Source organism: Camelus ferus, chromosome 2 (assembly GCF_009834535.1).
Source record: "Camelus ferus isolate YT-003-E chromosome 2, BCGSAC_Cfer_1.0, whole genome shotgun sequence".
Classification (NCBI taxonomy): Eukaryota; Metazoa; Chordata; class Mammalia; order Artiodactyla; family Camelidae; genus Camelus; species Camelus ferus.
In genome coordinates this window covers 107,190,897-107,206,164 of record NC_045697.1, presented here as the reverse complement: position 1 = coordinate 107,206,164, position 15,268 = coordinate 107,190,897, and the positions used below count along the sequence as shown (strand labels likewise).

Genomic DNA, 15,268 nt, shown 5'->3' with positions numbered 1-15,268 from the left:
ACCATGCTGACTATATAACTCGATCTTTGAACGTTATTCTCAAGGGTGGTAAATGCAAAACAAAGTAATATCAACTGGCACTTAATTCTGCGAGTTCCCTGCTGATTGGGGTATTCAGGGAAATGGAACTCTTCCTGACAGGAAGTCAGCCTATGAGTATGGAGACATCTGAAAATAAAGTGTGCTTTAATTTGGCACCCTACCGTTTTACAACTGGTCTTTTAAATTTGGGATTAAGCAGAATGTTAGAAAACAGGAGGAATACATGAATGGAAATATTCTAAGCATAATACTTTCCTTTTGTTTTAATATAATTATGATTGCAGCTTGGTTTCTGTTTCTCAGCTTTTATTGCTTGGTTTTGCCTAGTCCTTCTCATTTTTTTTATTACCTCAAACTAATCTACTGAAGTTAAAGTGTTACAGAAAGGCTAGATTAAAAGTGTAAAGCTTGAGATTGTCTTTATTTTAATACCAAACTCTGATAACTTTGTGAAGCCTCAGCTATATTACCATATCATATATTTTTTCATAAGGTATATAGTTTAATTGGTTTTAGTCAAAATTTTTAAGATCTAGATTTAAGTTTTGCTGTTTGAAGTGTTTATACCGTTTGCCTTAGTTGACTCTGAGGTAAAATATTAGTTCTTTAGGACCCTGATACATACTATTGGAATATAATAGCATGGTTTAGGAAGTGACAGTTATATATTAGTAATGGTCGATATTGTCCATCTGTTGTGTACTTTTTAGTCATGCAGCTATTTTTAGTCATGATGCTGTTTTATAATATGAACTTCCAGTAGCATGTATGCAGTTTTAGCAAAATCTAAAGTTTGAACGTTGATTTAGGCCTGAATGAAGTAAGAATCAGAACCCTGAAGGCTATTTGTCTTTCTAGTAATTAATTCCTCTGTTGCTGGAGGTGAACTTTGTAGAGGTGGCTGTTGTCTCCATCATGGGTAACCAAAGGAGAGAGGAAAAGATGATCATAGAAAGAGATGGAGGCCAGGAAAATGCTGTGATGATAGATTTTTAATTTTAATAAATGTTTTTCCCTCTACCACTTACTCTGTAACCTTGAGCAAATTACTTGCTTGAGACTCAGTTTATTGAGTGAAATGGGTGTAATAAAGATTATATTAGATAATATATGTTAAAGTACGTAGAATAGTCCATAAAGCAAAGTAGGTTGTAAATTAAAGTTATTAGATTCTGAATCTGTGTTTTTAACAGCACACAATATCGTCTCTCTTTATTCAGTATTTTCAGTGCCTCTTGTTTTCTTTTCATGAAATTAGATTTTTCAGATCTTTGCCTTATAAATTCAGTTCACCATTATTTTCTGCAGTGTCTCTTTCAGTATTTTCTATTCTTTCTGTGATTATATGCCCACTCTAGTCCATTTTCATCTCAATCCCTAGAATATTAGAGCTACGAGAGACCTCATAGACTTGCAGTTTTGGGCTTTTTTTCATGTAGACAAGGTTAATGTGTAACCTTCCTATTTTCCATAGGCTCCCGATGGTGGTCCCAGTGTTTCTTGTGCTGGCCATAGGGATAGCTTCTTTTGAGTGTCAATAAAGTTTACCTGAATACAAGTGAGGTTGATGTCATTTTAGCAATTACTACTCTAATGATTTTCTTAAAGATCTCTTTTGTATATTTTAGTGCTTTTTATTTATACAACATTACTTTCAACACCTGTGTTACCATATTTGAGAAATACTTTTATAACAGTTAACCTAGGTCACTGATGGCCAACCTTTTTTTTTTTTTTTTCTGGTGAAATGTATCATCGTTAACAGTTGCTCATTATGATGATTCTCAACTGGGGACCTCTCAGAATGGGGGAGACATGCAGGGACAATTAAGGAGTATCATTTGGAAAACGTCTCTGTAAAGAATCACAAATTCTGACGAAGCTTATTCTTGGTTTGGAGAAGTGACCTTTTTCCTTTCTGTCAGTTTTACCTCTTCTAGTATGTACTAACAAATTTACTTTCCTAGGAGTGTCTTTATAGTTCTGTTCCAAGAGAAGCTGTAGTTTTCTGTCTTATCAAATTCAAACTCTGCTGCCTTATTTCCAAGGTCTCTAATATTATTTTATGTTAGTTTATTCTTATGTCTCTGCTGCCTTGTAAGTAGTATTGAGATACTTGATATATGTGTGATGCACATAATGCCATTTTCTGGGTAATTTACCAGAAAAACTTAACTGCCTAACCCTGAACCTGTTCTGACATTCTTCTGACAGCTTCCTTTCCACAAGGTACTTTTACACATAGTGAGTATGGTGATGTGTGCCAGTGTCCTAAATACTGGATGCAGTGCGTTCTTTTTGATAGTAATTATGTACTTTTGAAAATTCTTTATTGGAAGCTCCAGTTTTCATTAGACATTCAGTTAAAACATCAGTATTGTCTTGTTAGGTCTGTTGGCTTGTCAGGTTATTCTTGTTATCAGATATAATCGAGAGTAAACTTAATTCTGATTTCTTACTGTTCTTTTTACAGAGGGGAGATGACCTATTCCTTTACCTAAGAAAGCTTGTACATTTGCTCAGTCTTTCAGAGATGTTCCTATTAAACCTATTCAAAAGATTCACTGTTGTTCTGTAGCACTAATTTGTAGTTTAGTTTGTGAGCACAGGATTCTATTTTCTACTGCTGTAAGTTAAGAAAAAAGGAGGTTGGTCATTGGCAGTGAGAAAGTAAAATAACAGGGAAGAGTTTTTTTTTTTTTAACAAAGACGCTTTCTGTTTCTTGTCAGTCTCTTAAGCACGTCTAGACTGCTGCCCAATTTGGACACTTGGCTGTTCTGTCATTGCTTTTCTGCTATTATCAGGAATTGTTCTTTCTATATCTGCTTGTTACTTGTATCTCAGCTGCCCAGATTTGGGTTTCTTATAATCTGATAGGCTTTATACCTAGCAAATTAAGCTGAATTTCTGGAACTGAAAACAAAACCAGTCACAAATCAATCATTATTAGAACCAACGCTTGGAGCACAAGTTGTTAAAAAATTTTCCAGCTCTTGCCACAATACACTAATTTTTTAAAGATGTTTTTATTTCTTTTGAATCTTTTGAATTTTGTTGAACTTGTTAGTGAAGTTCAGTTTTCTTCCACTTGCCCTTTCTGTTCTTTTAATTTTGTTATTCTAGTGTGATAGACTGAAAAATGGCTCCCCCCAAAAGATATCTATTTCAAATCTCTGGAATCTTTGAGAGTTCCTTATTTGGAAAAGGGGTGTTTGCGTGATTCTGTTAAGGATTTTGAGAGGAGGGGATACTACTGAATTATCTGAATGGGCCCTCAGTGCTGTATCCTTATAAATAGAGAGACTCAGAGGGAGATTAGACTTAGGCACCCAGAGGAGGAGGCAGTGTGTTGGTGGAGCAGAGAGCCAAGGATTGCCGACAGCCACTAGAAACTTGGAAGAGGTAAGGAGCAGATTGTCCCCCAGAGCTTCCAGGAGGAGAGCAGCTTTGCTGACATGTTGGTTTTGGCTCTGTGTCACTCATTTTGGACTACTGGCCTCCAGAACTGTGAAAGAACAGGCTTCTAGCGTTTTAAGCCACCAAGTTTGTGATGAGTTGTTGCAGCAGCCACAGAAAACTAATCTGTCTAGTGAGTGTTCTTAGTGCAGTGCTTCTCCCTCTTTTACCTAACGGTGTTAAATTAGGGGTTCTTTAACGAACATGTGAATGTTTATTATATGGAATGGTGAATCAGGTACTGTTGAGAACGTAAAGAGATAGGGACCATTAATAGTCGAGAAAAATTCCAGTTTGTGAATTATTGACCCAGAAAAAAAGGCAAAATAAACTCATATTGCATGCATTTCTAATGGAGATGAAATTGATATGAATAAAATACTCCCAGATAAATGTACTGTTGATTATTTGTTTTATCAGTTCTGATTTATTTGTGCAGCAAAACCAGGTTATCAAATATTTCATATCACTATTTTAGTTATGTTGTAGGTCAAAATGACCTACATGTTGATGTTTATTCATAACATGTTTTATGACTTTTGCATTAAGCTATAAGTTTTTACCATCTAATATCTCATTAGGTGCATTGATAAATATTTGACAGAGGCATGGGATCATTCTGGACTGAAAGGTCTTACTCCTCCTCATCGGGAAAGTCATTAAGCATACTGTGATTGGTCTTAGATTGACAACTATAACGTGTTACTGTAGCATGCAATGTATGTGTCTTAGATAGTACACTTTCAAATCAGGACCAAAGCTTTATTGGTAGATACAGTATGAGGTTAGGAACATTTTGATTCTGAAGATACCATCATTTCATAGCCTAAACATTCTTTATTTTGTCCTGGTGAATGCTATTTCACTGTTACTTTTTTTTTTTTTTTTGATGCAAAACTGTGAATACAAAAATCAGGTCTCACTTTATATTAACACTAAGAATGTACTCAGTGAGTACAGAGTATCAGTTTACAGTGGTCACTTTTCAGAGTGGGAGACTCCAAATGGTTAAACAGCAGGAGAGTTTTCTGCTTTTAGTTAAAAACTGCTGTTTTCTATATGCCTTATTTACTGCATGTTTAATTCTTAATGTTGTGTGCTGTGGGATTGGGCATGCGAAAGTCAGCAGAAAGAGTTCTGGTTTTTACATCTAGAGCTATTACTTGCTGTACAATAATAAAGGCACTATTTTATTGGGTTACTTGTAATTAACTTCAGCACTAGGCATTCATATAAATCATTCGTAATCTGTTTTCTTTAGATTTTTATTCTTTTAAACTGGTTTAATGTACTTGCTTTCTGTTATCTTTTTACATATGGATTGAGGTTGTAATTGCTTTTTGGAATTAGGCTGTCAGAAACCAACATATATGTGAATTCAAGAAATGATTGAGGCAAACTAATGAATTTTATGTAACATTTTATAGAGATTTGTTACTGAAATATTCTGCAGTATTGTTGCAAAATTTAGTAAATGTTCTCTCAAGTTAAAGTGTCTACACATTCAAAAGTTAAAATGGCAACAATTAATTAGAAAACTATTATGTTTTTCAAAATCTTGAGACAACAAAGACATGAAATTTCTTTGAACTCTTGTCTGTCAATTTATTGACATTTTTCTTTAACTTTAAACATTTGAATCTTCGTACATTTTCCATACTATTACCTAATAAATGCCATTTCATAGATTAGCTAGTATCTGATTTATATTATTTTGTGCTTAAGTTTTTTATGATTATTGGTGTAAAACAGAATAGAAATGAAATAGATGCAATCTTCTTGAGTAAAAAGAAAAGCATCTAAAAAGAAACACATATGTACGTCTGGCTGAATTTAACAGTGTAATTCAAAACAAAATATTATAACATAGAACTTTGTCTCTAAAAATACCTTCATTTTATAAATGTTTACAGTGATCTGTAGAAAGAATTTAGAGGTATAAGATAATTTTATTCTTTCCCAGGACACAAAAAGGTTGACTTGATGATTCCTAGAAAAAAGGTATGTTAGGTGTATTGAGGTGGGGGTTGGGAGGCATGAAGAAAGCTGAAGAAAGCTGTTTGTGCCCATGTCCTGAAAGTAGTGCTTTTAAAAACAATTCAGTTGTTAAATACTTTTTATTGTAGCTGAGTACGTAAGATGGTTTAAAAATCTTTTAAAAATAATTAGCTGTTTTATATAGTTTTAATGGAAGTCTTTCATGTTTCCTCTCCAGCAGTCTCTAATGAACACTCCTTGTAATTTCAGTGCAGGCTTTGAGATTCCCCAAAGACTTGACTTCAGACCTCAAAGGGCAGCAATTGCCATATGTCTGGAGAACTGGAGTTGCCAAACAGACTGACCATGTACTAATAGGACACATTTATATAGCTCCTGAATGTGAAGCCCACATATAAGCTTAATGATGATCATCTGTTGAGAGCTTGTTGCTGGAAAGGGTTAGAGCAACTTTTGTCACCTTTATTGAAATCAAGCTTTTTTTTGATTGATCAGTGAAGTATCTTGAATATATCGATGTCAGTTTGGAAGTAATTCGAAGGATTATTATTGGCTGGAGATTTTTTTTCCTGAAAAGGTTTAAAAACAGATTTTTAAAGACATTTGCAGATATATTAATTTTAACGTATGGTTAAACACAACAGCAGGGGATTACTGTTTTTTGATTATTTACAAATAACTTACAACTATATATAATCACATAATTGCATGGTTATCTCAACTTTTTGAATTTTTAAATCCTTGCATTTTTTATTTTGTCAATCCTATAAATCTATCAATAGTCAATTCCTTGTACATAGTAAATATTCATAAATATTTGTTAAATAAGCAGTTATAAAATGGAACCATTTGCTAATCCAACTTTAATAGAATTTTTCTTTTTTTCCTTTCTTTACTTTGTAGTTACCTGTCTACATAATGTATTTTATTTATAAACTGAGCCATAATATTTGTACAAACTAGATGTACAATTTCACAAAAATAATCAAAACCAAAACTTTCCAAAAGGCAGTGTTTTTTTTTTGGAAATTTCATGTATTGGTTTGTTTCACCATCTAAAGAGACGGTGGAATAAAACCTGTTCTTTACTGTTATGCTGTATTCTTTCCCAGTATGTTGTTACTCAAGTTTGTGTTAGATATGCTGTTGAGAGAGTGCTGACACAAAGTGCAAACACTGTTGAAAAGTTCTTGATAGTTTACTTTGAGCACTTAAGATTACTATATCTTGACAATGAACCAGTTTTCTCTAGTTTTGACCTTTAGTCCTGTGTTTAGTGTGGGTCTCAATTTTGAGCTCTCTTCATTTGAGCTCTCCTCTGTGGCCTCCTCCCTTGACTTCTAATAGTGTTTCTGACATCTATTTCAGGTGGTAATTAGATCTATATCCAACCAATTTGATTTATTTGACAAAGGTGTAGATAACTATAATGACTTAAAATATTAATATTGATATTTCATTGAAGAGCATAAACTATTAAAATTTTAATTTTTTTATAAGGAAAATGAAATAATTTGATATGAGTTTTTGTTAACATTCTTCATTCTTTTAAGTTATGTTTGGATCCTTAGATTAATACTTACAAAAAAGTTGACTATATCGTTGCCAATAGCAATAAAGTTAATTTTATTTGGCTGAATGTAAAATGCTTTACAAAAATAAAAATTCTTAATAGTTTATGATACATTTGCATTTTTGTAGTTTGAATATCATTACCTGTGAAACTTGAATGCTTGTTCTGTTATTTGGAGATATATCAGAATAATTTTGCAAAAGTACCTATTATTCAGTTTAAAATATTATGTGTATCTTTATTTTTACTTTCTATTCAGTTACTATTCTTCATTTAGAACATGTGCTTTTTAATATAAATTTTATTTTTATCACAGAAAATATGTATATTATTTCAAAGATCTAAAAATAGTATAATACTTAAACTGAAAACAACAGTTCCTACCTTAGCTCTTCTTCCCTCCCTTAATTCTTAGTTTCTGGAAGGAGCCGTGTTTAAATTTCTTAGTTGATGACTCTGCTACTTTCACATTTCTAAATGATATAATAACCATTTCTCGACTTTTCTATTTTAGACATCATCTGATGTCTTCTGTGAAAGATGACCATCGGTTACTTACATTGCCCTCCCTTTCCATTTCACACTATTTTCCGGTATAATTACATCGTAGTACTTAGTTAAAACAATACTTAGCGTTTATTGTGACAGTGTAAATATCCATGCAGACCTACAAAAGGTACCATGCTTATCCAGCCACCTTCCCCCCTCTCCCTCCCCTTTTCCTTCCTTCCTCTGTTCTCTCCTTTTTTTCCTTTCTTCCACTCGTTTGTCTCTCTTCCTTTCATTCTTTCTCCTGGAATTAATGATTTCCTACTTTTTTATTTATTTAAATTCCTGTGTACCCACCACAAATTTATTTCTAAAATTTCTACTGGAATCATCAAAATGTGAATACACTTGGTGTCTATTGGTGCAGTTGTTTTTCCTGGGGACAGAGTGCTTGGAGTTCTCTATTTCCCTGTTTCAAACTGGCTTGGTTACTTAGCACGTTTGTAGAAAGCTGTCACCTGGAGGCTTCTTTTTATCATCAATCTAGAATTTCCCTCTTCTTCCTCTTATGTTGTAATGTCTATTTCTTGTGACCCACAGTGGCCTTCTTTTTTGAAAGATACACTGATTCAACATTTATTGATCATTTATTCTGTATGTGCTCATCACTGTCCTAGCACTGGAATATAGGAGAGAATAAAACAAAGGGAAAAGCAAAAAAGAAATCTAAGTGGTAGTAAGTACAAGTTAAAGCAGAACAGGGATGGAGGATGATAGTGGGGCCTCAGTATTAATTTTGATGAGGCACGTTCTTTGTAATTTCTTAAGAATGCATGACAGTAGAATTTTTTAGAGCTTGCTTGTATGAAAATGTCTTTTTTTTGTTTTTAACCTTTGTATGTGATTGATGGATTGTTGGGATATTAGGATTATAAGCCGAAAATTATAGTCTTTCCCATCCCTTGCCCCCAAGAAGCTTTTAATATTTTTATTTTAAAATTTGTTTGTTGTTTATGTTACTGGATTGTGCCTTGGTATGGGTAGATCTTTTAAAATTCATTGTCTGTTATTTTGTGTAAACTTTTTTCACTCTGAGAAAGTATGTACTTGTGTTCAGAGAAATTTACTTGAATTATATCTATGCAAATTACTTTCTCTATTTTTTCTCATTTCTGTTTCTAGAACTCCTCTTAGTTGTTGGACTATCTGGATTAATTTTCTAACTTTCATATCCATACTCATCATTTTCTTCATTTTATCTTTTAATTTACTCTCTTGAGATGCTTGTTCAATATCTTCAATACTTCTTTCAAAATTTTTGTTTGATATTATACTTTTAATTTTTAAGAGCATTTTCTAGTTTTCTGAGGTTTTCTGAGCGGATAAGGGGAGGGGCAAGCTCATTTTGTATCGATTTGATTGGGCCATGGAGTGTCCAGATATTTGGTCAAACAGTAGGTATTTCTGAATGATACTGGCTGAGTAGAGCAGATTGCCTTTCCTGATGTGAGTGGGCCTCATCCAATCAGTTGAAGGCCTGCCTAGAACAAAAAGGCTGAGTCTACCCTGAGTAAAGAGAATTCTGCTTGCTTGCTGCCTTAGAACTGAGACATTTGGATTTTTCCTGCCTTTGTACTCAAACTGATACCTTGGCTCTTTTGAGCCTATTGCCTTTCATACTGGAACTACTTGGTTTTCCTGATTCTTAGGCTTTTTGACTTTGAGTAGAACTATACCATTGGCTTTCCTGGGTCTCCAGCTCTCTGACTCACTCTGCAGATCTTGGGACTTGTCACCTTTCACTATTATGTGAGCCAGTTTCTTAAAATAAATAAAATATGCATCTCCATTATATTAGTTATGTTTCAATGGAGAATTCTAATACAGAGGCAGAGAGGTACCAGTGAGTAAAACAATATCCCTGCCCTGATTTTTTACATTGGAAGTTTTTATCTTTCTGGTGTTATTAACTATACTTTTCCTTAGTCTCCCTCTCCCCACACCCTTAACAATATTGTCTGTTCTTAGTTTTTAGTAATTTTTTTTTTTACTACCTGTTTCTTTGCAGTGTGTTATTCATATAAGAGTCTGTCCTCTAATGACTGGTGAGCCTTTGTGCTTATATTTAAGTGTTTTGCACAAAAAAATCTATGTGCCTGTACGTGATCCTGTCTACTGGTGATGAATGGACCTTAGATTTTATCATGGCCTCTCAGTTTTCTCAGAACATTTCTTTAATATTGCTCGGAGTCTCATAGTTCAGTACGTGTACTTCCAAGTTATTTTGTTTTCTACGGTAAGGCTTTTTAAAGTGTTCAGAAGTTTACTTCTGTGAAAAGTAAACTTCCAGTCTTTTACCATGGTGGGGATGGCCAACAGTGTGAGGAGAGGAGCTCAGATTCTGTGTTTATTATACCAGCTTTCATTCATTAGTACTACTTTCATCCCTGTCCCTCACCCATCCTCACGTGATCAGTCTTCAATCCTTGGCCTTTCCTAGGATTCTGCAACAAGGGTTGGTTTGCAGCTTCAAGCTGATTTCCCTCTAGATAGTAGAGAAATTTTTACCGTCTCTCATATACTTTATTATCTTTGTTCTTGTTTTCCTGCTAATTTTAACATGAAGTCACTCATTTTATACCTTTTTTTAAGAGTAAAAGATAATTTAGTGATTATCTAGCTCAGCAGAATAAAAAATTGATACTACATTTAATGTCAACATTGATGGCTTGACCAAAAAAGGGGAAAAAAAAAGCAACAGGGGGTATATGTAGTCTGTCTTGTCAGTTGGTAGCCTGATTTTATTTGCTTTACAGCATGGTAATATTTGGGAATTACTTTTAAAATTTAGGTAAATTCATGTACTGCATTCAAGAGACTAAAATATGTTGTAGGAGATTATCATACAGAAATCTGTCAAGTTCATTTTAAGGAATTTAGAGTTGTATTAAAGTAGTACAAATTAATATATAGCACATTTATTGGTGCCATTTTTCTCTGTATTTGTTTGTTGTTGGTAGGGAAGGATGGAATTAATTTAGTTAATGAAGTCTTTCCCCACCCCACAACCGAAGTTTAGTGGACTTTTGGAAAATTGGTGTAACTGTTTATTTAATAGATTTCACTAATAAGCTACTATCTCTGTTATTATTGTTGTATGACTTAAGAGCATTAGTAAGCTGAGTTTATTTTAGTAAAAATTGACTAGTCAACAATTATGGCCTTAGGAAGTGATAGCCAATTAAATACAGCTTAGAACAGGTATGAAATTATTGACTCAGTTGTGTTTTGAGTCCTTCCTCTCCAAAGTGCTGAAATGTGTTTTAAAATTACTTAGTTGCATTAGTGGTTGGATTTGAGGCTTTTAACGTGTTTTTCATCAATACCTCTGGGAAAAGAATAACCAAGACCTTAAATGTGTGGCACATTTTGCATCACTATATAATTGTAAATACTGTGATGAAATATTGAAATGATCATGAAAGATGATAACCATTAAGCTTTTCTTTCAACTATTAAAACTCACTAAAGGTTATATTGAGCTGTGGTTTCTGAAATTGTTTAGACTAACACCTTCTTTAATAATTGTCTCAGAAGTGGAGAAAAATGCTGTAGGATAGCATGAATCTTTTTTAGTTTTGGCAACTTCCTTAAGTATTGTAGATAATCTTTGATATCTTTGAAAATTATGAGGTTTCTGTAGCAATACCCAAAGTGTAAGTAAGATCTATATTTTTACTTCATTTCTCATTTTGTCTCATTTAAAAAAAATAGTGAAAAAGTTTTATTTCAGGTGATTAGATAGCTGTTATTATAAATTAACAAATACGAGTTAATAAATGATGCTTGGGAAAACAAGAATCCAATGTATTAGCAGTAAAAAAAAAATGTGTTTCTGAGCTTTTGTAAAAATTGGACTCTTCCTGTTCTATGTGTACCTTCTTGTTTAATTTGTTTTTAATTAAAAAAAAAAAGATATGTTGTGTGACATACCAAGTTAAGTTGAAGTCATAAAATTTTTAGATGTTTTTTTTATACATATACTAATTTTAACTAGTTTTCTATCACTTAGATCATGCTGTTTAAAATCTCTGTGAAATTTAAATTGTATACTTTCTCATTTTACATTATAAGTAAAAGTCAGTTTGTATACATAAATGAAGATAAAATTAAAATGGTGTTTACCTGTAGTTAAAATTTGAGTCTCTCCACAATGATCTGTTTTACCATGTGGAATTTTGAGTTTGTATACTTTATATAATAAAAATACCCACCTGTTGCAATTTTAGATCAGACAAAAAGGATTTGAGGAAAATAATATTAATAAATACTTTTGAAAATAAAATGTATGATCTAGACAATTATATATAATAGGATAACCTCTTGCCTTTCTTCCTAATTTTTTTTTCTAGCAAGAAAGGTATCTGTTTTCTTTTTACTGAAGTTAATTTTCCTTTTGAGATTTTCCCTTCAAGTGAGTGATCTAAATGGAAACTCAGTCAATTTAAGGTCTTGCCTCCCCACACTCTGGTGCTGTATCAGATTTCCAGGCGGCTTGCTGAGGGTGATGTGTCGGGTGTCCCAGATGAGGACTGAGCATGCGCTTCTGTTCCTCGACTAGGGCATCCCTTTAGGTGTCACCGTCTGGTTTGATTCCCTGCTGTCTATCAGCAGAGGTCACAGCTGTGTTGTCCTCATCCTCTCAGAGCCTCAACTACTTGTACATCTTTCTAGGATAATTTTCTGACCCTTCCTAGGACACAGGATACTTCGAGGCTGTTTTAGGCCCATCTGCAAATGTCTGACAGACTTTATATCTAATTTTCCTTCTACTGTATATATTCTGCTAGTATGCTCTTACTGATACATTCATGATACAGAACCTATAAGAAAATTATGGCAAATAGCAATTTCAGTCCTGAGAGCCACCTTGGTTTTTCAAAGCATGAAAGAAAGTAATACCAAATTTGGAATAAAAAGGAGAAAATAGAAGAGATAGAATAAGGCTTAAAAAAAAAAAAAAGAATCTGTCTGACATGGAGCAGTGCTCAGGGGTGAAATAACATGGGTTTGAAGCTCTTTAAGAGCTTTGATACCTTTAAGGCATTACTGAGTACTGTTTATGGTCACAATAGTAAGGTTGCAGACATTATCTTTTGTTTTGAGTTTTATAAAAGAACCAAAACAGATTAGTTGAGGGATATTTATAGATAGAATATCAGGGCTCTTTAGTTGTAAGGAACATAAAGATTTTGTATGTATGTCTAGTTGTGTTAAAAAATAGACAAACACATACATGGATACATTGGCATTTCTCAAATCCAGTTACATTTCAATTCATGTGGCCCGGCCTTATGGGATTAATTCTTATTTTATATATGTTTTGAGATGAAGATTAAAAAAATTCGTTTGTATATACTCTACTGGTTGATTTCCTTTGAAGGCTTTTTAGTGGATATCTTATTCATAAAGAATATATTAATAGATTTATACCATCTTTTACTAATTCAAAGGTCTAGTGAGCTATAGTTTCCCACTGAAAAAATGGTCTAGTCAAATTCACTGATGTTTCTTGTCTTTCTCTCAGTCATTAATGATCGATTTTTGTAGAATGTGTGCTATTTATTAAGTTTATGAAGCTACTTAATTCTGTCTTCCCCTCATTTAGGGTGATGCATCTCTTAAAGAAACAAAAACAAAACCTCTGTCCTTGGTCTGCTTTGTTCTCTTTCTTTCCAACTGTTTCAGTTAAATCAGTTACATGTAATGGTGTAGAACTAAAAGGATAAGATTAAGTATAGACAGGCTCATTTAGTTCATCTAGAATCAAATTGTTGCTGACATATTTAGCTTACTTCTCAATGTCAACTATTGTGTTCACGGCGCTGCGTTGGGTAGGGCAGCGTGTTTAACACAGCTTTTCCATTAAGAGCTCAGGTGCGAAATTGATGTGGATGATGTTTTTCCTTATTGTTTTAAAGAAATAACCTACTGAGTGAAATTTGTTCAGCTATTTTCTTCTGTTTTTTAGGAGTGGCAGAATTCTATTCAGAAGAATGCAGGTCTTGCTTTTATTGAACTTGTCAATGAAGGAAGGTAATCTATTTTATATTTATTTTATTTATATTTTACTTTAAAATGTTACTGTATTTTTCCATTGGAACTGATATTTTTGGTACTGTATTGTTTTGCAGTTAGTGACATAGTGGAGCTTAGGTATTAATTATAGATATTTCAGTATTTTAATTTCATTGTTCTTTTTTATTGTTGTGTTCTTAATGATAAAATCTGTTCTTTATTTTTCAGTAAGACTGAGTTGGGCAAAAGTAAACTGATGGTTTTATTAGCAGATTTAAGGAAGATTGATACTTTTTTGGACGTTTAGAAAATTCTATTGTATTTGAAAAGCCAATAGACTAATGTATCTGTGTTACCTCTCTTGTGTCATGGCCTGGTCATAAGGGAAGAAGAATTCAAGGAAAGAAAATTCAGTAGTAGGAAAGAAAATGAAGTACTGAGATATAAAAGAAAGATACAAGGGAGAAAATAAATGTAAGAAAGTGAGAGAATTAAAAGTAAATTGAGGAAATGATGAGTGGACTACTTTGTATCTATTTTGTGGCAGTTGATTTTGGATTACTTGAACTGAAGACTCAAGGTATTGATTAAAATGTGTGATTGGCTGCCACTGGAAACAGCATTCTGAGCAAAATTATTGTTTAAGAATGTTTCTTTATAATGTTCTGACTAGTGTTGGGAGATCAACGCTGTCACTATAAAAATTATTTGAACTAGTAACTAGGAATTCAACCTCTGTTTCATTAATGATACATAAAGGGAGAAAAGGATATTGATAACTTTATGTAATCGTAAATACTACTAAAATTATTCCACTCAGCAGATAATTATAGGTGCTTACAGACTAGTATTGAGAACAAAAAAATAAATTTTCAGTTATAATGCCATATGCTAATTTCTGTGCTAGAAGTATTTAAGCATAGTTTACTAAAGTCGGAATGAGAAAAAAAGAGAAAGACTCCACAATTTAGTATGGTAGAATTAGGCAAAACTTCTCCAGAGAATATGATTCTTGAGATGTATTTTCAAGGATGAGTAGAATTTGTCATGTAGACTTTGAGAAAGTGGGGATTATGCATATATGGGAGGACATGTCTGTGAAAAGCATTCCAAATAGAGGGAATAGAAGATCTGAAGAAACTGTGATATGGGAAGGTGTGTATGAGTGTGTGTTTACATGTGTTTGTGTGTGAATTTATGAAATAGAATTGGGCATCTGGATCATAAGAAGCCTAGTGTGGTATATTTGAACTTTCAGCTGAAGGCAGTCAGAAACCTTGAAAGATTTTAAGAAAGGAATATCATTATGACATTGAGTTCTGGAAAGATAACCGGCAGTGATGTTTTGGATGAGTTGAAGGAGAGGAGACCTGATTGAAATCAAGAAGAACAACAGCAAGGCCATTGCAGTGATCTGTGTATGAGAAACAGAGCTAAACTGTAGTCTGGAGTCTGGCAAGTGGTAGGAAATCAATAAATATTTCTCAATGAGTGCATGACTAATAATTCAGTCTTACTTTCAGAAAAAATTTCAAAGTGCTTATTCATCAAGAAAAATAAATAGCTCTTTGGCTGAATTTCAACACTGAAGTATTGGATGCTTTTAATGCTTATATATAGAAAGAGAGTTA

At 33.2% G+C, this 15,268-nt stretch overlaps 1 protein-coding gene across 1 annotated transcript in view; it reads left to right on the top strand.

Annotated features, from left to right (window-relative positions):
• LRBA (LPS responsive beige-like anchor protein) overlaps positions 1-15,268 on the top strand; it is a 620,537-nt gene that overhangs the window by 192,191 nt on the left and 413,078 nt on the right. Inside the window, 1 exon segment of the mRNA XM_032464781.1 lies at positions 13,591-13,655. Within this exon segment, the coding sequence (XP_032320672.1) occupies positions 13,591-13,655 (65 nt within the window).